General features: G+C 36.3%; 2 protein-coding genes across 2 annotated transcripts; both read left to right on the forward strand.

Annotated features, from left to right (window-relative positions):
* The first annotated feature begins 2,039 nt into the window (after positions 1–2,039).
* On the forward strand, positions 2,040–3,039 carry LOC103238465 (olfactory receptor 6C76-like). The gene has a single exon (XM_008003550.3). The coding sequence runs from the start codon at positions 2,040–2,042 to the stop codon at positions 2,973–2,975; it is 936 nt and encodes a 311-aa protein (XP_008001741.1). The 3' UTR covers positions 2,976–3,039.
* A 3,154-nt stretch (positions 3,040–6,193) lies between these two features.
* Positions 6,194–22,435, forward strand: LOC103238466 (olfactory receptor 6C65-like). Its single transcript, XM_008003551.3, is given in 4 exon segments — positions 6,194–6,243; positions 16,070–16,196; positions 16,199–16,324; positions 21,752–22,435. Coding segments are annotated over 4 exon segments (987 nt in total).
* The last annotated feature ends 3,345 nt before the right edge of the window (positions 22,436–25,780 follow it).

Consider the following 25,780-nt stretch of genomic DNA (forward strand, 5'->3'; position numbering starts at 1 on the left):
TAGTTGAAGAATCCTTTTACACTTCAAGGATATTCCGTCCCAAAGTTCCGTCCCAACGTTCCGTCCCAACTGTTTTCATTCATATGCCATGCAGTTCATCTTTTCCACTGGTGGTGTTTTTGGATTCTTACTTGTGATTTGAACCCTCTCCTTCTGATGATCTAAGAACTTCACTTAATTAACAAGTAAAACACACAACTTCATCATCTCTGTTTACCGATTTCCCTGTAAGTATTGTCCTGATTCTAACAAGGATCCACATTTCCTTCCTTCCTTCTTTCCTTCCTTGCTTGCTTCCTTCCTTCCTTCCTTCCTCCCTCCCTCCCTCCCTTCCTCCCTGCCTCCCTCCTTCCCTTCTTCCCTCCTTCCCTCCTTCCCTCCTTCCCTCCTTCCCTCCTTTCTTCCTCTTTTTGTTTCTGAGAGTCTCATTGATTGACACTCCAGGAAAGCTTGATCTTTCCTGGAGTGTCAGCAGAGTCTGCATCCAGAGTCTGCTGTAACCAGATGCAAACTGCCCATTTTGCTACTGCCCTTTCCCACTTCCACAGCCTCTAGCTTTACTACTAACAACAAACTAGTACTAGAGACGTTGTTACTCAGTGAGTTTCAGACTTTCAGACTTTTGCCGCTGATTGAGACACCCAGATTTTTCACCGTATTGTCAGCTCTTTCCTGGATCTCCAGCTGCAGGACCTTTTGGATACTTTACCGGTTGTAGCACCTCTGAACAGCGACTGGCACTATGTCACCTATCAGGGCCTCTCCTACTTCTGGAAGAGAAAACAGAATTTTCAGCTGGACTTATTCCTACATTATGTTCCATCCCACTGTACATAACCAGGTTCATCTTTCCAAATTCCATCTCCTCATTATATAAGTATGTTATTATGTAAGAAAATTAAAGGCAGAAACGAGTTGTGAAGCTTATGAAATGTTCCCAAAGTAAAGCATCAAACACTGATGCCAGTTAAAGTAAAACCACATAGCATTTGGGTTTTAGCAGTTAAACTGCTGCCACGTGGAATTATATTATTGTAAGTATATTTTCAATTACTTGCCTCATTTTTTTCCATTTTTCTAATTAATTTATAACTTAGATGACTTAACTTTGGCTGTTAGAATATCTTCTATAGAATAATATTTAATTAGAAAGAAAAAACTTTGAAAAATTCTGTTGGTATTTTAGTATTATAGAAATATTAGTTTGATGGTCCTGATTTATTTATAAATTATTAATTCTCTAGGCAAGACTGAAATTAAATATCTTGAAATATTATGGAAAATAACTTTTAAAAACACTTCAAAATGTTCTATTTTCAGACAATCAAGACATGTGATCCTTGGTGTAGTATCTTAATAATAACAAAAGAATATTTTACATTTTGATGTTTTTTGTGTTTCTAGTTTTCGTATACATATGATCAAATTTTTTTTTTCTTTTTGAGATGGAGTCTTGCTGTGTCACCCAGGCTGGAGTGCAGTGGTGCAATCTTGGCTCACTGCAACCTCCGTCTCCTGGGTTCAAATGATTCTCCTGCCTCAGCCTCCCAAGTAACTGGGATTACAGGCACCTGCCACCATGCCAGGCTGATTTTTATATTTTTAGTAGGAACAGGGTTTCACCATGTTGGCCAGGCTGGTCTCGAACTCCTGGCCTCAAGTGATCTGCCTGCCTCGGCCTTCCATAGTGCTGAGATTACAGGTGTGAGCCATTGTACCCAGTCAATCAATTTTTTTAAGAGAAAGTAAAACACAGTTGGTAAGCATATTTTTCTTATTTATTAAATCTATCAAGTAACACACTCAATATTAAATGGCTAGTGACCAGCAAGGCAAGTACCAGACATAGATTTATTTTTGTTATGGTTAACACATATTGTTATAATTCAGTATAACTTGGTTGGCTGATTTTTCTTTTGGTTTATTATAGGCCTTATATGTTTTCTAACCCAGCAGATGTAATAAAATGTGACCCTGAACTCACTAAATCATTGTTTCTTGTTTTCCTTTATAGACCTGGTAGCAGTCAACAATAAGCAATGAGAAATTACACATCTGTGAAACAGTTCATTCTTCTGGGATTATCAGATGACCCAAAGCTGAATGTTTTGATTTTTATATTTCTATTTTCTACATATATACTGAGTATAACTGGGAACCTGACAATTATTACCCTCACTTTGATAGATGTGCACCTAAAAACGCCCATGTACTTTTTCCTTAGGAATTTCTCTTTTCTAGAAATCTCATTCACAACAGTTTGTATTCCTAGGCTTCTGGTCAGCATCATAACAGGGGATACGACCATTTCTTATAATTCTTGCATGGCCCAGGTGTTTTTCTTTATACTCCTCGGTTCAACAGAATTTTTCCTTTTGACTGCTATGTCCTATGATCGTTACGTTGCTATCTGTAAGCCACTGCACTACACAACAATAATGAACAGCAGAGTCTGCATCCAGCTTGTAATTAGCTCTTGGCTAGCTGGATTTCTCATTATCTTTCCACCTGTGATCATGGGGCTTCAACTGGATTTCTGTGACTCCAACATCATTGATCACTTTACCTGTGATTCCTCTCCTATGCTACTGATCTCCTGCACAGACACAGCCTTTCTAGAGTTCATGGGATTTTTCCTGGCCATATTCACTCTCATGGTAACCTTAACATTAGTGACTCTTTCCTATGTATTCATCCTTAAGACAATTCTGAGACTTCCTTCTGCTGAACAAAGGAAAAAGGCCTTTTCCACTTGTTCTTCACACATGATTGTTGTCTCCATTTCTTATGGAAGCTGCATTTTCATGTATGTCAAAACGTCAGCAAAAGAAGGAGTGGCTTTGACCAAGGGTGTAGCGGTGCTCAATACCTCTGTTGCCCCAGTGTTAAATCCTTTTATTTACTCCCTAAGGAACCAGCAGGTAAAACAGTCCTTTCAGAACTTGATCAACAAATGTTTTTCAAATAAATTTTAGTCACAAAGGAATGTATAGCCTGAACTTGAAATGGAAACTTATCTGTAACATAATACTGACATTGTTCTATATCTCCATCCAGTACCATTAATATATTCAACTATTTTTCCTTCACGATTTTTTCTTCTATCCCATTTTGACCTCACTTGGCTTGATAACCCATTTATATTTACATGCTGTGAACATTTAGGTGTTGTGTTTTCTTGTTTGTTTGTTTGTTTTTTGAGATGGAGTCTCACGCTGTTGCCCGGGCTGGAGTGCAATGGTGCGAACTCGGCTCACTGCAACCTCTGCCTCTTGGGTTCAAGTGATTCTCCTGCCTCAGCCTTCTGAGTAGCTGGGATTACAGGCACCTGCCACCATGCCCAGCTAATTTTTTGTATTTTAGTAGAGACATGGTTTCACTATGTTGGCCAAGCTGCAGAATTTAGTTTTAAACAATCATTGAAAGACTTTCCCTTTGATTACCAAGAAAAAAACTTAAAAAAAAAATTACCATCAAGCAATTCTGAAAGATTATTTATCCCAGTGCATTAGCACAATGTACCAAAATAAGTTCTTCTGTGAGGTGAAGTCTTCTACCTCTAGTATATTTATATTTCTCCTTTAATCTCCTTTGGTTTTTGCATTATGTTTACATATGCTATGTGATACATTGGCATTCTATGTCTTCAATGTGAATTCCATTCTTTAATATTATAAAATATCTTGCTCAATGTCTTTTCTTGGCTCAAATGCCAAAAGTACTTCAAGTCCGGTTCTGATATTTCTGTTAGGCCCCAGTACTCTTACCACAAAGCACCCTTAATGAACTACACTGATGATAGCCCATTTCTTTCTGTTAATTTGCTCATGCTGGGTCAGGAGTTTACCTGCAGCTCCTTTGAAAAGAATCTGGCTTGCCTTTCTCTCTTTCGATTTTACTAGCCCTTTAAACCCCTGTGCTTTCTATCTCCCAAGTGGTTCTTAAAATTTCTAGTATACTAATGACACTCTCGACTGTATTTATATGGTTGCATTCTTTTTAAAAAGTTTTGATATTTTTATAGACAATGCAGAGTATGGGATTAAGTATGTTTACACTGCCTGCACCTTGATATAAACTTTTCCTATAAGAGGTTCTTAATGATAGTTATACACTTGTAAGAATAAAAATGTGTTTAGTATTTATCAATTTGCTTTTTTCCTATCTTCTTCCACAAGCAATGCATGAACACATGAAATCATTCAATTTACTATCAGATCACTTTTCCTTAATATGTATTCAAATTCCTAGTTCTTGGGTTCTCTTTTCTCCCCCATTTAAAAAATGAGTTATTCAAACAAGTGTTTGTAGAAACAAGGTTACATGTAATCAAAAGCAGATGAACGAAGACTAACACATTCAATCTGAGAGAGAGTATGAATGTCATTTAGTCTAAAATAGCCATATGATATTTGCATCTGTGTATCTGAGCAAAATGATTTACTACATCTGCTTATACGAAGTGTTTTGTTAAATTGGTAATAAGTTCAGTTAGAATTGATAAGAATACTGGACTCCTTTAGGCATCATAGAGCTAAATATTCCAGCTAATCAAAAATTACATTTTTATTTCTCGTTGCTTTACAAAGCTTTTTATTTTTCTGGTAGTTGTTTAGCATATTCTATGCAAATCTGAATTTGCTTTGCATCTATTGATGTGGATATGGCTCAAGCAATGTGATGCTCAATAAAGGCCAGATCCTTCAGTGCATGTGGGCAGAGAGAAAGGATATGCTGTGTAATGTTTAACATCCAGTCCTCCAAAAAATAAAAACCTGACATAATTATAAATTTTAGTGTCAATTCTATATACCCAATTGATTTTCATGCAATATTTTATTGACTTTTACCAAACTTATGTTCATAAGCAATTTATTTTTGCAATTCAACCGCAGTTTGACAAATGGAATTGTACTTCAATCTGCGAACTCTTTTTCTATAAATTTACTGTTATTAAATCTGAGAATTAATGAGTTTTGAATTACATTAATTTTAAATATAATTTATTTAATTACTAGTTTTTATAATTTATATTAGAATTATGTATGACTTTTAAAAATAACTGCCTGCCAAAAGTCCTAAAAACTAAATGTAATGGAATCTTTAGGGTGTCACTTTTCTGGCTGGAAACTTCTGTGGCTAGTGGCACCTTTGCCTGAGTTCTTGCCGTGAGTCCAGGAGAATGAGGTACGCATACAAGTGGAGGGTGAGCAAGATGAAGAGAAGCTTTATTGAGTGATAGAACATCTCAGAGGAGACCAGCAGGGGGCAGCTCCTCTCTGTAGGCAGGTTGTCTCATCCAGGGTTCAACTCTCAGCAGAGACGAGGCCCTGAATTGGGAGGCTCCTCTCTGCCGTCAGGTCGTCTAGTGGTCTCTGCAGCTCTCAGCAGAGTGGGTAGCTCCTCTCTTCAACTGGTCCTCTAGTCATCTCCAGCTATCAGCAGAGAGGGTAGCTCCTCACTTCAACCAGTCCTCTGGCCATCCTCTCCATCCTCTGCCCCATTCTGGCTGAGCCCGGGGCTTTTATGGACCCCAGAGGAGAGGAAGTACATGCAGATTGGTCCATGGGCAGCCATCAGCAGCAGAAGAGGCACGACAAGTTCCCACTCCAGTCTGCCGTCTACAGGACTGGCAGCCCGGTGCCCAGTCTTCAGGCCATCCCTGGCCTGAAGGTGGGGCCTTACAGGGGCACCACCCCCTTCCTCCCAGTAGCCTGTCTGCCTACAGTAGCTATCCATGGCACCCAGACTGGTGGCACCAAGGGGCACCTGCAAGCCAGCACCCAGACGCCCCCACCACCCCTCAGCTTCTCCTCCTGTGCTACTCTGCACCCAAAGTCCAGAGGGGGCCCAGTCCACTGGGGGCTGGCATGTCAGCAGTGCTCCCAGCATGAGCATACCCGGCCAGACTGTGACAGCGCCTGGGTCAGCCCCAACACCACTCCGAGATCTGAGCGGGCATTAGGAGCGGGGAGAGGACAGGCAGCAGGAGCAGGCACCTCCTAGCCTGCAAAGGCAAAGAGAGCCTTCCCAGGCCATCCAAGAGTGCGGGGATTGCTGGGCGTGCAGCCCAGGTTTGGACGGCTACAGCCGCGCTGAGGGACCAGGCTCCTGCCTGCTCCGTGGAGCCAGAGTCCCAGGTCTACAACCCTGGTTTAGGCGGGCACCCGGGAAGCTCCTGCCCCAACTCGGAATGGGCGGGGCTGTCACTTGTCCTGGACTCCCGCCGGCTCCACTGAGCGTGTAGCCCGCTGTGGCACCTCCCTGCTGCAGCCGGCTTGAGGACAGCAGCTGCTGCCATCATAAACACTGTAGCATCATCCTCTATACTCAAAATTCAGAATAGAAAGGGTTATATTAGGTCATCGACTAAAAAGTGTACCCACCCTACACCTCAATTTATTTTTTGTTCACTATGCACATTAAACCAATTTTCCATCTTTCTTTATATCATGCTACTAAATGTACACTTTAAAGTAGTATTTTGATCTGCAAGTAACCATCTTCCTATAATAAATAATATTATAACAACCTCTTTATTAAAGCATACTTACAATGTTTTCTCAAGTTCTTGGCTTTAATCGTGGCTAATTAAATATTATATACTTCGAACTTAAAGTAGCTGTTATACTTTAACAATTTTTTCTTCATATGCCATCTGTATTATTTAATTATATACCTTTAATAGTTTTGTTGTAACTTTATTTTACAAACATTAAACATCTTGAAATCTTTAAGAAGTATCTAACATCTTATGACCATTAAATAATCTTAGTTCTGATTTAATTTAAAATACTTATAAGTTTGATGGAGTTCTTGGATTAAATATCAACTAAATATGTCTCAAAATAACTAGTGTAAAAGGGATATTATAGATGTCTTTTTATATCAAAGCAGAGGATAGTGAATTGACATCTGTGGGAAAATTGTTGACTGGAAATAGGAAGAAGGGATTATGAGATTTAACAAATAATATAGCCTTCTAATGGTATTCCAGAAGATGTAAAAACTATGCAAGCAGCTAACTTTATCATGACTGTGTTCTATTACCCAAGAGTGAGCTCAATACGTAATAAATATTTTAAAAGTTATCTAATAAATAAGCAGTAATTTTTATTACAATCATATTTTCTACATTTTCAATCAGTGGGAAAACATAAAACCTTAAAGACAATCTTGACATTTGATTCAGTGTAATGAGAACCTTGGCCTAAGTCTAGAACATCACAATGAATTTTTGACATTTTCCTTAAGATTAAAGATAGACCTACTTGTTCACAGCATAGTCTGTGTCATCTAGAGGCTGCCAATATCTAGTACTCCACTATTAAGTTTCTTCTCATTGTAAAGTTATAAGATATTTATGAATCTGTAAATCTTCCTACATCTTCTGCTTTGTTTTTAGGCCACTATTACCTAAGTATTCTATTCTAAAATGTGTGTTAATTCAGACTATTGTTTAGCTCCCAGTGTCTTGAGAACACTAATCTCCTTTTGTTTATTCATTTAATAAATCCTGAGGTAGTAATATTATTATTCAAGCCAGCCATTATTCTGTTTCCTCCATTCAGAGGAATATTAATAGGAACATTAAGAGAATATGCTAGCCATTATTGTTTTCTCTATTTAGAGGAATAGTAAAAGGAATATTAATAGAATAAGCAAGCCATTATTCTGTTTCCTCCATTTAGAGGAAACAGAGCTTAAATAATAAGCTTTGCAGCTATCCTCCATGTAGAGGAAACAGAATAATAGCCAGCTTGAATAATAATATTACCACACCCAAAATATGATCTTGCGTATCAGGCTTGGGGAGATGTTACCTTCACCTCTACTTCAACTATAATTTATTTCATTTTAAATGCCAGGATAATACTTCCTTCAGTAGAAATAGGTAGAGTATCCAACGACTTCAGACCCTTAGAGAAATTTTACTGGATGTGCAGAAATGGGTGCCCTTCTTGTGAACATAGTAGAGGTACTCCTGGGATTTTTATTTTCTGTCCATATATTGAATATTTGGTTACAAATGCAAGGAAATGCAAGGAAGAAGAAACAGAACAATATGCAGAGATTTTTTGAAAAATCTTGAAGCTTTAAGTAAATTTAAAAAGCACCTAGAAATGACATTTTGACTAATCCAGTCATGTTTACCTTAAAAGTATGTATATTCTTAATTGTTATTTCAGGAATATAATTTTTCTGCTTAATAGTATATGCTTATGCTTTATACAAGTAATCTCAATTATGTACAATATTAAGTATTAGTGCGTTTAAACCACACAATTATGACATTTCATAATATCAAAATATATAAATAGCAGGAAAATTTAAAAACCATTACATTCCTATAGTTTTAAGCAACAAGTTTCAAGTTTCTTCTTTATAGCATGGGTTGCGACTCATGGTACTGAATGACATTTTGTGTTCTTGTGGAGATATCCTGTACAGTTGTTTGTAATATCATCAATATCAGAAAAAATATAATTATTTTTGCACAAGATTCAAAACAATATGATGCATTTTTAACACAGTAGATATACCTTTTGTATTTAGTTTTACACAGTGTGAATTTTACATGTGGTGAAGGTCAGTACCCATAATATAAAGGCAAGAGACTAAAAGAAACTGCAACTCTGGGTTCACAAAGAACATAGATAATAGGAAGGGCAAATATCTCCCTCTTAGGAATCTTGTAGGTAAAAATTGGTGACAAATATATTCACATAATAAATTATCTAATCCTGAGAAAATATTCCGTTTGAAAGTGCTAAAGTCTCTGAAGAGTACCAGAGCCAGATGAGACTTTACAAACTCAGAAAAGCTGTCCGGATCTTTAAGTATTTTTAAAAATTATGCTAAGTGGCAGCACATTTAAGCTGTTGTGGAAAATAACTAAACTTGAACAAAGAAGTAAAGCATCATAACATCAAGGATGATATCAGAAGAAAAAAAATGAAGGAAAAACAACCTTGCCTCATCTAAAATGTATCTTGAGTATCAAACTAATTTATCACCACTGGAAAAAAGAACACACAGTAATGTGAATACATGTTATATTGGTCTAGAAATAGGATGAATAAAACACTTGCAGCTTACTAAAATACAGTTAGAATTAAATAAAATATTACTTTACATAGCAAACAGTAGCTTTATGATAGGTAGCTGGTAAATAAAAACATATTCAAGAAGAGTACATTTTACAATCTTACAGGAGATTATCATAGATGATTAAACTAGAATGTCTTCCATTACAACATTAGAATTAGAGTAAAAACCACTTCCAGGGGGCGGAGCAAGATGGCCGAATAGGAACAGCTCCAGTCTCCAACTCCCAGTGCGAGCGACACAGAAGACCGGTGATTTCTGCATTTTCAACTGAGGTACTGGGTTCATCTCACTACGGAGTGCCAGACAATCGGTGCTGGTCAGCTGCTGCAGCCCAACCAGCTAGAGCTGAAGCAAGGCAAGGCATCGCCTCACCTGGGAAGCGCAAGGGGAAAAGGAATCCCTTTTCCTAGCCAGGGGAACTGAGACACACAACACCTGGAAAATCGGGTAACTCCCACCCCAATACTGCGTTTTAAGCAAATAGGCACACCAGGAGATTATATCCCACACCTGTCCAGGAGGGTCCCATGCCCACGGAGCCTCCCTCATTGCTAGCACAACAGTCTGCGATCTACCGGCAAGGCAGCAGCAAGGCTGCGGGAGAGGCGCCCGCCATTGCTGAGGCTTAAGTAGGTAAACAAAGCCACTGGGAAGCTCGAACTGGGTGGAGCTCACAGCAACTCAAGGAAACCTGCCTGTCTCTGTAGACTCCACCTCTGGGGACAGGGTACAGTAAACAACAAAAGCAGCAGAAACCTCTGCAGACGCAAACGACTCTGTCTGACAGCTTTGAAGAGTGCAGTGGATCTCCCAACATGGAGGTTGAGATCTGAGAAGGGACAGACTCCCTGCTCAAGTGGGTCCCTGACCCCTGAGTAGCCTAACTGGGAGACATCCCCCACTAGGGGCAGTCTGACACTCCACACCTCACAGGGTGGAGTACAACGCTGAGAGGAAGCCTCCAAAGCAAGAATCAGACAGGTACACTCGCTGTTCAGCAATATTCTATCTTCTGCAGCCTCTGCTGCTGATACCCAGGCAAACAGGGTCTGGAGTGGACCTCAGGAAATCTCCAACAGACCTACAGCTGAGGGTCCTGACTGTTAGAAGGAAAACTATCAAACAGGAAGGACACCTACACCAAAACCCCATCAGTACGTCACCATCATCATCAAAGACCAGCGGCAGATAAAACCACAAAGATGGGGAAAAAGCAGGGCAGAAAAGTTGGAAATTCAAAAAATAAGAGCGCATCTCCCCCAGCAAAGGAGCGCAGCTCATCGCCAGCAACGGATCAAAGCTGGATGGAGAATAACTTTGACGAGATGAGAGAAGAAGGCTTCAGTCCATCAAACTTCTCAGAGCTAAAGGAGGAATTACGTACCCAGCAAAGAAACTAAAAATCTTGAAAAAAAAGTGGAAGAATTGATAGCTAGAGTAATTAATGCAGAGAAGGTCATAAACGAAATGAAAGAGATGAAAACCATGACACGAGAAATACGTGACAAATGCACAAGCTTCAGTAATCGACTCGATCAACTGGAAGAAAGAGTATCAGCGATTGAGGATCAAATGAATGAAATGAAGCGAGAAGAGAAACCAAATGAAAAAAGAAAAAGAAATGAACAAAGCCTGCAAGAAGTATGGGATTATGTAAAAAGACCAAATCTACGTCTGATTGGGGTGCCTGAAAGTGAGGGGGAAAATGGAACCAAGTTGGAAAACACTCTTCAGGATATCATCCAGGAGAACTTCCCCAACCTAGTAGGGCAGGCCAACATTCAAATTCAGAAAATACAGAGAACGCCACAAAGATACTCCTCGAGAAGAGCAACTCCAAGACACATAATTGCCAGATTCACCAAAGTTGAAATGAAGGAAAAAATCTTAAGGGCAGCCAGAGAGAAAGGTCGGGTTACCCACAAAGGGAAGTCCATCAGACTAACAGCAGATCTCTCGGCAGAAACACTAGAGCCAGAAGAGAGTGGGGGCCAATATTCAACATTCTTAAAGAAAAGAATTTTCAACCCAGAATTTCATATCCAGCCAAACTAAGTTTCATAAGTGAAGGAGAAATAAAATCCTTTACAGATAAGCAAATGCTTAGAGATTTTGTCACCACTAGGCCTGCCTTACAAGAGACCCTGAAGGAAGCACTAAACATGGAAAGGAACAACCGGTACCAGCCATTGCAAAAACATGCCAAAATGTAAAGACCATTTAGGCTAGGAAGAAACTGCATCAACTAACGAGCAAAATAACCAGTTAATATCATAATGGCAGGATCAAGTTCACACATAACAATATTAACCTTAAATGTAAATGGACTAAATGCTCCAATTAAAAGACACAGACTGGCAAACTGGATAAAGAGTCAAGACCCATCAGTCTGCTGTATTCAGGAGACCCATCTCACACGTAGAGACATACATAGGCTCAAAATAAAGGGATGGAGGAAGATTTAGCAAGCAAATGGAGAAAAAAAAAAGCGGGGGTTGCAATACTAGTCTCTGATAAAACAGACTTTAAACCATCAAAGATCAAAAGAGACAAAGAAGGCCATTACATAATGGTAAAGGGATCAATTCAACAGGAAGAGCTAACTATCCTAAATATATATGCACCCAATACAGGAGCACCCAGATTCATAAAGCAAGTCCTTAGAGACTTACAAAGAGACTTAGACTCCCATACAATAATAATGGGAGACTTCAACACTCCACTGTCAACATTAGACAGATCAACGAGACAGAAAGTTAACAAGGATATCCAGGAATTAAACTCATCTCTGCAGCAAGCAGACCTAATAGACATCTATAGAACTCTCCACCCTAAATCAACAGAATATACATTCTTCTCAGCACCACATAGCACTTAGTCAAAATTGACCACATAATTGGAAGTAAAGCACTCCTCAGCAAATGTACAAGAACAGAAATTATAACAAACTGTCTCTCAGACCACAGTGCAATCAAACTAGAACTCAGGACTAAGAAACTCAATCAACACCGCTCAACTACATGGAAACTGAACAACCTGCTCCTGAATGACTACTGGGTACGTAACGAAATGAAAGCAGAAATAAAGATGTTCTTTGAAACCAATGAGAACAAAGATACAACATACCAGAATCTCTGGGACACATTTAAAGCAGTGTGTAGAGGGAAATTTATAGTACTAAATGCCCACAAGAGAAAGCAGGAAAGATCTAAAATTGACACTCTAACATCACAATTAAAAGAACTAGAGAAGCAAGAGCAAACGCATTCAAAAGCTAGCAGAAGGCAAGAAATAACTAAGATCAGAGCAGAACTGAAGGAGATAGAGACACAAAAAACCCTCCAAAAAATCAATGAATCCAGGAGTTGGTTTTTTGAAAAGATCAACAAAACTGACAGACCGCTAGCAAGACTAATAAAGAAGAAAAGAGAGAAGAATCAAATAGACGCAATAAAAAATGATAAAGGGGATATCACCACTGACCCCACAGAAATACAAACTACCATCAGAGAATACTATAAACACCTCTACACAAATAAACTAGAAAATCTAGAAGAAATGGATAATTTCCTGGACACTTACACTCTTCCAAGACTAAACCAGGAAGAAGTTGAATCCCTGAATAGACCAATAGCAGGCTCTGAAATTGAGGCAATAATTAATAGCCTGCCAACCAAAAAAAGTCCAAGACCAGATGGATTCACAGCTGAATTGTACCAGAAGTACAAGGAGGAGCTGGTACCATTCCTTCTGAAACTATTCCAATCAATAGAAAAAGAGGGAATCCTCCCTAACTCATTTTATGAGGCCAACATCATCCTGATACCAAAGCCTGGCAGAGACACAACAAAAAAAGAGAATTTTAGACCAATATTCCTGATGAATATCGATGCAAAAATCCTCAATAAAATACTGGCAAACCGGATACAGCAGCACATCAAAAAGCTTATCCACCATGATCAAGTGGGCTTCATCCCTGGGATGCAAGGCTGGTTCAACATTTTCAAATCAATAAACATAATCCAGCATATAAACAGAACCAAGGACAAGAACCACATGATTATCTCAATAGATGCAGAAAAGGCTTTTGACAAAATTCAACAGCCCTTCATGCTAAAAATGCTCAATAAATTCGGTATTGATGGAACGTACCTCAAAATAATAAGAGCTATTTATGGCGAACCCACAGCCAATATCATACTGAATGGGCAAAAACTAGAAAAATTCCCTTTGAAAACTGGCACAAGACAGGGATGCCCTCTCTCACCACTCCTATTCAACATAGTGTTGGAAGTTCTGGCTAGGGCAATCAGGCAAGAGAAAGAAATCAAGGGGATTCAGTTAGGAAAAGAAGAAGTCAAATTGTCCCTGTTTGCAGATGACATGATTGTATATTTAGAAAATCCCATTGTCTCAGCCCAAAATCTCCTTAAGCTGATAAGCAACTTCAGCAAAGTCTCAGGATACAAAATTAATGTGCAAAAATCACAAGCATTCGTATACACCAGTAACAGACAAACAGAGAGCCAAATCATGAACGAACTTCCATTCACAATTGCTTCAAAGAGAATAAAATACCTAGGAATCCAACTTACAAGGGATGTAAAGGACCTCTTCAAGGAGAACTACAAACCACTGCTCAGTGAAATAAAAGAGGACACAAACAAATGGAAGAACATACCATGCTCATGGATAGGAAGAATCAATATCGTGAAAATGGCCATACTGCCCAAGGTTATCTATAGATTCAATGCCATTCCCATCAAGCTACCAACGAGTTTCTTCACAGAATTGGAAAAAACTGCTTTAAAGTTCATATGGAACCAAAAAAGAGCCGGCATCTCCACGACAATCCTAAGTCAAAAGAACAAAGCTGGAGGCATCACACTACCTGACTTCAAACCATACTACAAGGCTACAGTAACCAAAACAGCATGGTACTGGTACCAAAACAGAGATATAGACCAATGGAACAGAACAGAGTCCTCAGAAATAATACCACACATCTACAGCCATCTGATCTTTGACAAACCTGAGAGAAACAAGAAATGGGGAAAGGATTCCCTAGTTAATAAATGGTGCTGGGAAAATTGGCTAGCCATAAGTAGAAAGCTGAAACTGAATCCTTTCCTTACTCCTTATACGAAAATTAATTCAAGATGGATTAGAGACTTAAATGTTAGACCTAATACCATAAAAACCCTAGAGGAAAACCTAGGTAGTACCATTCAGGACATAGGCATGGGCAAAGACTTCATGTCTAAAACACCAAAAGCAACGGCAGCAAAAGCCAAAATTGACAAATGGGATCTCATTAAACTAAAGAGCTTCTGCACAGCAAAAGAAACTACCATCAGAGTGAACAGGCAACCTACAGAATGGGAGAAAATTTTTGCAATCTACTCATGTGACAAAGGGCTAATATCCAGAACCTACAAAGAACTCAAACAAATTTACAAGAAAATAACAAACAGCCCCATCAAAAAGTGGGCAAAGGATATGAACAGACATTTCTCAAAAGAAGACATTCATACAGCCAACAGATACATGAAAAAATGCTCATCATCACTGGCCATCAGAGAAATGCAAATCAAAACCACAATGAGATACCATCTCACACCAGTTAGAATGGCGATCATTCAAAAGTCAGGAAACAACAGGTGCTGGAGAGGATGTGGAGAAATAGGAACACTTTTACACTGTTGGTGGGACTGTAAACTAGTTCAACCATTATGGAAAACAGTATGGTGATTCCTCAGGAATCTAGAACTAGAGGTACCATATGACCCAGCCATCCCATTACTGGGTATATACCCAAAGGATTATAAATCATGCTGCTATAAAGACACATGCACACGTATGTTTATTGTGGCACTATTCACCATAGCAAAGACTTGGAATCAACCCAGATGTCCATCAGTGACAGACTGGATTAAGAAAATGTGGCACATATACACCATGGAATACTATGCAGCCATAAAAAAGGATGAGTTTATGTCCTTTGTAGGGACATGGATGCAGCTGGAAACCATATTCTTAGCAAACTATCACAAGAACAGAAAACCAAACACCGCATGTTCTCACTCATAGGTGCGAACTGAACAATGAGATCAATTGGACTCGGGAAGGGGAACATCACACACTGGGGCCTATCATGGGGAGGAGGGACGGGGGAGGGAGGAGGGATTGCATTGGGAGTTATACCTGATGTAAATGACGAGTTGATGGGTGCTGACGAGTTGATAGGTGCAGCACAGCCACATGGCACAAGTATACATATGTAACAAACCTGCACGTTATGCACATGTACCCTAGAACTTAAAGTATAATAATAATTAAAAAAATAAATTTAAAAAAAAAAAACACTTCCAGATTAAATATCTCTGCAAACCATTATTAGGGACAGACTACTCTACCAGATTAATGAGTGGGCTGACTTTTTTAACTCTAAAATTTTAAATAGAGGAGGTAAAATACATGCTTATTCAAAAGTTTTAAAAAATTAAAACTATCAAGGCAAAGCAAAATAAAATGTAAAAAAGTATTGAAATGGATATCGAAGTATTGAAAAATGCTGGTAAATGAACTCTTAGAATGTTATTTGAAAAGTTTCAATCTAAGAGGCTTAATTTTATTTTCAGGAAGTATATTGAATATTCCGAAGAGAGATATTTGTATTGTAATATATGAGAATTTAATGAAAGAAATATACAAATAATGAATTAATATCTGAGATAATACATATAAAATTGTTAAAAAATATTGTGGGTCTATGTACCACAAAATCATTTTATTGTAAAAGAAAAGATAACGGTGATGTTCTTAAAATGCGTGTTTGTGTGTGTGTGTGTGTGTGTTTAAGTTTCTTTACTGGTGCTATAGCTTTCTTGTTTCTTCATTTATTTTGTAGCCAAAATAAAGAGTAACATAATAAAAAAAGAAAGTAATAAGTAATAAGAAATTGCAAGGCAGTAATAGAATTTATTCTTCTTGGATTGACAAGTGACCCACAGTGGCAAGTTGTGCTTTTCATATTTCTTGTTACCTACATGCTAAGTGGGACTGGGAATCTGATCTTTATCACTCTCTCACCATTTCAGATCCCCATCTGCAGACTTCCATGTATTTCTTCCTTCAGAACTTCTCATTCCTGGAAATATCATTCATGTCTGTCTGCATTCCCAGATTCCTTGTCACCGTCGTGACTGGAGACATAACCATTTCTATAATGGTTATGTGTCTCAGCTATTTTTTTCATCTTCTTGGCAGTGACCGAATTTTACCTTCTGGCTGCCATGTCCTTTGACTGCTACATGACTTCTAAAGAGTTTTCTATAAATGAAGAGATAAATTATTTATATGTTAGTTTTCCTTTATTGCCAAACCTGTGACACTGCCTTCATCTTTTCATTGTCTCTTTCACAGTTTCAACATCTTCCCCCATCCAAGCAAATGACTTTTGGAGGCCTTTGAGAACTGCAAAAAAATGAGTTCAGGCCTATTACCTATAGTTACTGAGTCCCTCAAAATCAATGTGTCATTAATAAAATTAATTATTGGGACTCAATAGCTGTGAGTCTGACTAGGTATAAGGTAGGTGGATTTGGTATTGGCACCTTAATTTTCAGCCTGGTCTGATTATCTTGATTAATGTAAATGACTGTAGAAAATCTAATTCCCTGGCAAATAGTTTTCATTATTGTTCAAAGAAGAGGCTGTCTTTAACAATCACGTACTTCTTACCTTTGTGCTTTCATGGAATGACTTACATGTTTTTTCAAATTCTAACAATACCAACAGAAAACTAAAATTATGATTATTTTGTTTACAAATTCCTTACTATAATACACAATTTACAAAGAAAATGAAACAATGCAAGCCTTTTTGTAAGACTATAATACATATGTATTATATATGATATATACCTTATATGTACACATATGTATATATGTATTATACGATATATACATTCTATTTACATATGTACATATACATATATGTACATATATCATTATATGTATATGTACATATACATATATATCATATGTATATGTACACATATGTATATATGTATATAGAATGTATATATCATATATAATTAATAGTTATAGATAGATATAGATACTAATAGATATCAGGCAAATAACAGAGTTAGGAAAATTCTATCCTCTTAGTCAAAATTTATCTGATGAAGTTCATTATAATAGTTAATAAGTGGAAATAAATGAAAATTAGTATAAATCTTTCCAGAGCAAAACTTCTGCTTGCTAAAATCTGCTATTGAAGACTTCTGTGGATTTCTCCCCATCCCTCGACAGGCCCTGGTGTGTGATGTTCCCTCCCTGTGTCCATGTGTTCTCATTACAACGCAGTATTTTAAGAACATTTTGTGTTAGCCCCCTTGCATCAGCAAGCCACACCAGGAAAGCAGGTTTCTGTCCCCATGGCTGCCACTTTGCTGGGAAATGGGGGATATTAGGTAGGTAAATGCAACACCACAATGTTTTCTTACCAAAATGTAGCTACCTTTTTCTTCGTTAAGCACTCCTCTTGTTGCTTTGTTTTTTAATAGATTCCAGAGTTCCAAAAAATTAACTTCTCTCACTTTTGCCAGCTTAATAGCTTCTTCAGTGGAGAGACTGACTAATTATTTAACTTCTCAATCTGTTATTTTCTGTCACCCAAAGCAGAACTTTTTAATTTTCATGATGGCCAATTCAGCCTTTTTTTTCTTTTTTGAATTGTTCATGAAGCAGTGAGCTTTAAATAATGGACAGTAATACTCTTTCCAAGTGTATGTTTTTCACAGATTTGTTCTGTATGTTTTCTTTAAAGTGAGCTTTTTAAAAAAGAAGCAAGAAAATAAATGAGAAGCAAGCAAAACATAACATTTAGTTGAATATTTACACTGAGTGAATACACTGCTCAAAGGTCAGGTATTATGTGGCTAATATTGGCATAAGAATTAGACAGCTTCTCCAGGTAGATTCGGGCTATTCGGTTTCATCTAGTGTCAACCACTGTCTGATAATCTGAGAGTGTTGCTTACCATAATTATGACTTACATACCCATACATATTTCCTATTATTCAAGGTAACATGTACTGTTTTAGTTTTAATTATCATGGTAGAGCATAGACCTTACGATCTGGCATTCCCACATCACCATTAAATGAAGCCTAAAATGCATTATGCTAATGACCTAACTAAAATAAACCATAAAATGCTAAATCTTGGGTCACACATTTTATCTATTCTCTCTAAATCCACAAATGCTAAGCATTTAAGAAATCTGTAATATTTCACTAAGTCACTCAACTAAAAATGCTTGGTTTTCTCCATAGAGAAAATTATTTCTTTATCTTTACTTGTGCTATAAAATCTTCAGATTGGGATTTTGTTTAAGCCCCAGTTGCTGTACATTCCAACCTCCTAATTCATATTTTCTCATAGATATCTACTACAGAGCCAACGTGAATCTCTTTTCAGTTGAAATAATAATCAGAATGATAATTTTAAAAACCAGTCAAGAGATCATTATTCTGTCAGTCTTTCCCTTTATGTCTTGCAAAGTTTAACATTATATGCAAAATTCTATAGTCTTCCAATATTTAATGTCTCCCAAGAGAACCCAATTAAAATGTTGCCAAAATTAATAGCGTTGTGAATACACTAGTTTTTCTGTCTCCAGGGAGGGTCTTATTATATTTCCCTCAAAAACAACCTCCACTCTAACATTATATCTCAAAACACACAAAATGTGCCTTTCTATTTCTTTTAGAGAAAAAAGCTTTTTGGAAAGCCTGTATCACTGAGCAATGTCGGAGAAAATATGAAACAGTTGACATTTAAATACAAAAAAAAATTTTTTTCAAAATATGCCAACTGCATTTTCTCATCCTCACCGAGAGTGGCTTTTGGGTTGAGAAACAGATGATTTATAACAAGGGGGCATCTGGAAAAAATCTTCAAAAATTTAATAAAATTGAACAGCTGTACAAAAATCAATTAGTTTGATAAAAGGTGTAAAACTGACCCTTTTCTAGCTAAAACGTTATGTTTCTCTTATAGATAATGAGAAAACTAATTACATTTAAACTATGACTTGAATCTATCAAGGACTAACATAAGTGAGTATATTTCTTCTTTTTTTCATGTTGTTAATTCATCTTCCTAAATCCCAGAACTCTTGACACCTACTCTTTTTGAAATGTACCATGAAGGCATTTTGTCAACTCTTTTTTTTTTAGTTTTTATCATCAATGCTTGTATTGTTTTGTCTCTCCAAGTCTTTTTGTTTTTTGGTATGCATTACATTTATTTAAACTTACTGAAATTAACACCATCATCATTACTTCCTTTTCTGAGATCTTAGTTATTTAGCATGGATGCTTTCTTAATCCTGAGGAGTCACATCCTGTGTCTGTTTGCATGTTATCTGGTATACCTGCTCTAATCAAAGATGATGAAAAAAAAGTCCCAGAACAATCTTAGCAGAGAAATTGAGAAATCGCCTGAGCATCTTTTATTATGTTAACATGTGACCAGCCAGGTAGCTAGCTGCTTAATCAAGGGCATCACTAGCATCCTAGCCCCTCCGTTTGAAGGAGCTCCTTACGTTTTGTACAGGGAATCACAGGGTCCCCACGGCGTGATTTTCAACTGGTCACCAGATATCCTTGAGGCATCAAAGATGCCCATTTGAATTTGAAATTTAAAGACAATCCCGTCAAGAGCGTGAAAATAACTTTGTGTTGTATGACAGAAAAGTACGTCACAATATTCAACAGCCAAGTACCTATCCAGGAACCTTTGACACCACATTTTACATCAAATTGTCTATAAAAATGAGACAGATGTCATAAGAGAGCAAAACCTCACAGATGTAGTTTAAACTTCAACATAGATCTCCGAGTCTTTTTAAATTCGTTACGGTTTAGTTCAGAAGCATACAAATACCTGCTTAACAAAGGAGTTAGACATCATTTTCTTAGATAAACCTCAGCTGGTATGACTTATTGCAGGGATGCCAGACCCAGGATGCATGACCCCATTTCAATATCATCTTTACCCTTCCTAATACCTCACACTTTGACTCTGTTCATTAAATCAGATTATTCTCATGGTTCACTCCAAATTGGTCAAGATGATTTCTCTATTCCTAGTACTTGTAGCAGCAGATCATGCTGAGCAATTCATATTTGGGATGTTGATTATGTACTTCACTGAAATTCCTACTTTGTTGGCATAGACCACTACAGGTACCTATATCAATCAAAATATACTAATTCAGAATAACTGATGCATGCATGCAGAGTTTGGTCCATAGAACTAAAACAAACACTGCATTGATTGACTATATTTAAAAAGTCCAATTGGGACTTTTATACTGTGATCTTCTGCATTAGTAAAGGTCAGCATTGTGTTTATGTCAACTTCAATCAGAAAGGAGCTAACAGGATCAGTTTTGCCTAAAGCAAGAGGAAATGGAGTTCAATTAATTTCCCATAAATATAGTATTTTCTGTGTTTTTTGTTTGTTTGTTTGTTTTTGCTATGAAAAGAAATCAAGGCTCATTTTTTAAATTGAATTACAACTCAAAATATTTTCTTCTCTTTTCTTTTCTTTTTTTTTTTTTTTTTTTTTTTTCTTTAAGATGGCTCTATCGCCCAGGCTGGAGTGCAGTGTTGAGATCTCAGCTCACTATAAACTGTGCCTCCTGGGTTCATGCCATTCTCCTGCCTGAGCCTCCCGAGTAGCTGGGATTACAGGCACACACCACCACACCTGGTTAATTTTTCTGTGTGTGGTTTTCTTTTTTTATCAGTAGAGACGGGGTTTCACTGTGTTGGTCAGGCTGGTCTCGAACTCCTGACCTCGTGATCCACCCACCTCAGCCTCCCAAAGTGCTGGGATTACAGGCGTGAGCCACCACGCCCAGCCAAAAGTCTGTTTTCTAAATACAATATTAACATTTGTGTTTTATGGCCTTTAAGTTTTCAAAATTACTATGTATTTTGATAACTTGTTCAATATTCCACAAACAGGATAAAGCAAGCAAAATATTTATTATTTCCTATTTTATAACTATAAAAAACCTTTCTGTACATTAAGTAATCAAAACTATACAGCAGAGAATTATCAAAGATAAAATTTAAATGTTTTTTAAAGTAATAAAACACAAATTAATATTATCACTACTAAATAAATTCTGACATGAACTTGTATTCTAATGGATATTCTGCCACTTCTTGTTGAATGGGTCTATTAAAATTCTTGATGCTGAGTAAGAGCAATCCTAGTGTAGCTGAAATCAAATCGTGTATTGACATTCACTCTTCTTTTTATCTACAGACCTATCAGAATTCAGAACTAAGCCATGCCAAATATGACATCAATTAGAGAATTCATTCTTCTGGGACTTACAGATGACCCAGAGTTACTAGTTGTGATATTCTTCTTTCTGTTGATCACACACTTATTGAGTGTAAGTGGAAACATGGCCATCGTTATGTTAACACTGTCAAATATTCATTTGAAGACTCCTAGGTACTTCTTCCTCAGGAATTTCTCTGTCTTAGAAATTTCATTTACAACAGTCTGCATTCCTAGATTTCTGATCAACATTGCAACAGAAGACACAACCATTTCCTATAATGCTTGCATGGCCCAAGTATTTTTTTAAATTCTTCTGGGATCAACAGAATTTTTTCTTCTGGCTGTCACGTCTTATGATCCCTATGTGGCTATCTGCAAACCTCCACATTACACAACCATCATGAGTAACAAAGTCTGTAATGGGCTCGTAATCAGCGGCTGGCTGGCTGGTTTTCTCATTATTTTTCCCCCAGTGATTATGGGCCTCCAGCTGGATTTGTGTGACTCCAACACTATTGACCATTTCATCTGTGACTCTTTCCCTATGCTGCTGATTGCTTACACAGACACACAGTTTCTAGAGCTTCTGGCATTTTTGTTAGCAGTATTCACACTCACTGTAACTTTGGCCTTGGTGTCTCTCTCCTACACACTCATCCTTAAAACAATTCTGAAAATCCCCTCTGCCCAGCAAAGGAAAAAGGCTTTTTCAACTTGTTCCTCCCATATGATTGTGGTTTCTATTTCTTATGGGAGTTGCATTTTTACGTATGTAAAAACGTCTGCAAAAGAAGGTGTGGTTTTGAGCAAAGGTGTAGCAGTACTTAATACCTCTATTGCTCCCATGCTGAATCCCTTTATTTACACCTTAAGAAACCAGCGGGTAAAACAGGTCCTTAGGGAATTCACCAAAAAAATACTATCACTGAACAAGCAACAATCATAACTAGATCTGTGGCTGAAACCACAAATAAACCAATAAAAACACAAATCATCTTTCTACATAATAGGTATATGCAAAGGAACACGCATACAAAGATTCACATCATTGTAGAGCTTACCTCTAGTGATAAAACACACATATGAAACAATCAATATAATAGAAATTTAAGGGACAAATGCTATTTTAAAAAAGTAGAAGAAATGTAGTATAGAAAGTAATATGGCAGGTAGAATTCAAATTAAATAGCTTGGTCAAAGATTTCATGGTCATCTTAAAGCTTCTTTTATTTTTTTTTCCTATATTCAAGCACATTTTTCTGTATTCTTAATTTTTTCCTTTTTTCTGTAATTTTTCCACCTTATATCTATTTTATATATATCAAGCATATCAAGATTGTGAGGTGTGACTATTAAATAAATGTTGGTCTTTGCTTTAAAAAGATATATAGCAAGCTCTAAATAGCCTATTCCAACCCTACCTGAAAATAAATCATTTTATAAAAAATTAGCAGCAACCCACAGTTAATGAATGGATTAGCATCTAATTTCAACATTGAGAAAACGGTGCTTTGTAGTCCCTTATTCTATTGAACCCTATATTCAGAATCTGTACATGGAAAAACAGCTGAGAAACAATAATCTTCTGTGAAAATGGGCTATTTCAAGCTATCCAAGTTTCGCCAACTCTGCTTCATCAGGAATATTTATCTGTGTCTTTCCAGATTACACATGTTCTGTTAAGCAAAAAAGGAAGTGTGAGAGACTGTAGTTGTTGGGGAGAATAATCTCCAATAAAGTGCTGCAAGCAGAGATATTAGAAATGACTGCTTTTACACTAAATGCAGTGACTTTACATTTTGTGATATATTATCATAATATCAAATTCACCATCAAATAGATGAAGGTAGGAGGTCATAAAAATGCAATCCATGAAGTCACTGAAAATTAATGCAAGTTTGATACACACCTCTTTAGCATGCACATAATGATCAGAGAACATAATTTTATTGATAACCAAATAAATAAGAACAGTTCAAAGACAAATCATACACCTATGCAGTTTCCAAATAGTCGCCATAAATAGTGCACACAATTTAATTCATAGGAATAAAAATATTTTAAATAAATATGAAATTCAGAGCCTTGAAAATTAAAAATTTAATTTGAGGAAAATCAAATACATACATATTTAATTTTATAAATTAATATAAAATAGTAAGATTGATACATAAACTAATTACTTATAAATTCTAATCTTATATAAGATCTGACACTAGACCTTAAAATTTGTTATAATATTCTTAATACTAATAAAACCATAAAATTGTGTAATTATGTAATACTAAGGTAATAATTGTACTATGTGCAATTACATAAAAACATTACTTTTAAGGAAAAGTGTTAACTAGGAAATATTTATAAAGCAGCAAATAAACTGAATATGTATTTTAACTATGAAAGAAATTACTAAAAGATACAAAATTCCAAGAGCTATGCCTCTGAAACATTTCCAAGATTTTAATATTATTTTATTCTAAATTTTAGAAGCCTAAAATATTCATTTAAAGTATATATTCTTGTAAATAGTTGTAGACTATAAAATGGTTGAAAAAAGATTCCATTAGTAATATACAAAATATCCATAACATATATGCATGTTCCCTGTATAAAATACTGCTATAATGGATCAATACTATAAAAAAGATACTAGTATAAGATAAGAAACATAAGGAAACCTGATTATGAAAATTTGGGATAGAATGTATCACTTTATCGTTTAAATAGGCCCAATGAAAAAAAAATTTATCAGATCTTAAATTATACTACTATTTACCCATAAACCATCAACAAAATTTTTTAAATCTCTTAGTTGATACAGATATGAAAATAATTATGTTAAAGCCATAAGGAAAACACATAGTAAATGAGCAATTTTTACGCATTTATTGTTTTTTACTCAAGATTATTGTTTCTTAGCTGTTTTAAACTTTTACTCAAAGGTGAAACTAGTATCATTTGTATTCATGAAAACAATATCATAATGCACACCCCCCACTTTGTATTATAGAGATGTTTGTCCTATATGCATTTAACCAATGCTAAAACATACAAAGCAGAAGCAAAATTCATAATATTCAAAATGGGAAGACAGATATAACATTTTTTCAGTTTTTTTTACAAATTTTCCCAGAAAAGTTTTAAAATTACTGGAAACTAATCAGAAAAATTTGAAGAAGTAAAAACTAAATGGAAAGATATCATGTGTTCATGGTTTCAAAAAATTAGTATTGTTAAAATGTCTATACTATGCAAGTGAACGACAAATTCATTGTAATCCCTATCAAAATTCTAATGGCGTTTCCATAGAAATAGAAAAAAAAATCCTATAATTAATAAAGAACCACAAAAAACCCCAAATAGCCAAACCAACCACGAGAAAGAAAAAGCAAAGCTGGAGGCACCACACTTTATGATTTCAAACTATATCACACAGTCATAACAATCAAAACAGTATGGCACTGGAATATAAAACAGACACATAGAACAATGTGACAAATTAGAAAGCCCAGAAAATAAATCACATTTAATAAAGGTCCAAGAATAAAAATATGGAAAGGATAATCTCTTTGATAAATGGTATTGGGGAAATGGAATATCCACATGCAAAAGAGTGAAATTGGACCCTTACCTCATACTATATACAAAACTTAATCCAAAATGGATTAAAGACTTAAATGCAGTATCTAAAATCGTAAAACTCCTAGAAGAAAACATAGTGAGAAAGTTTCTTGACATTGGTCTTTGCAATGATTTTTTGGATATGACACCCAAAGCTTAGGCAACAAAAACAAAATTAAACAAGTGGGACTACACCAAACTAAAAAGTTTCTGTAGTGGAATGAAACAATCAACAAAATAAAAAGAAAACCTATGAGCTGGGAAAAAAAACAATTCTGTTAAAAGGTTAACAATCCAAAATACTTAAGTAACAAATATAACTCAATAGAAAAAAAAAACAATTTTTAAAATGGGCAAAAAACCTAAATAAACATCTTTTTTCCAGAGAAGACATACAAATGGTCAAAAGGCATATGAAAACATTCTCAATATCACTGATCATCAGGGAAATGCAAATAAAAATCACAATAAAATATCACCTCACACCTGTTAGAGTGGGTATCCTCAAAAAGATAAGACATTAAGTGTTGGGTAAGGGGCTGAAGAAAAGGGAACAGCCATATGTAAATTGGTACAGTCACATGGAAAACAGTTGGTAGGTTTCTCAAAATATTAAAAGAATTGCCACACAGTTCATCCCATTTATCCCATTTATGAGTATATATACACA

This window comes from Chlorocebus sabaeus, chromosome 11, assembly GCF_047675955.1.
Source record: "Chlorocebus sabaeus isolate Y175 chromosome 11, mChlSab1.0.hap1, whole genome shotgun sequence".
NCBI classification, from domain to species: domain Eukaryota; kingdom Metazoa; phylum Chordata; class Mammalia; order Primates; family Cercopithecidae; genus Chlorocebus; species Chlorocebus sabaeus.

Excerpts from the sequence above, each read along its gene's own strand:
- LOC103238465 (XM_008003550.3), top strand. The coding sequence starts at position 2,040 with ATGAGAAATTACACATCTGTGAAACAGTTCATTCTTCTGGGATTATCA.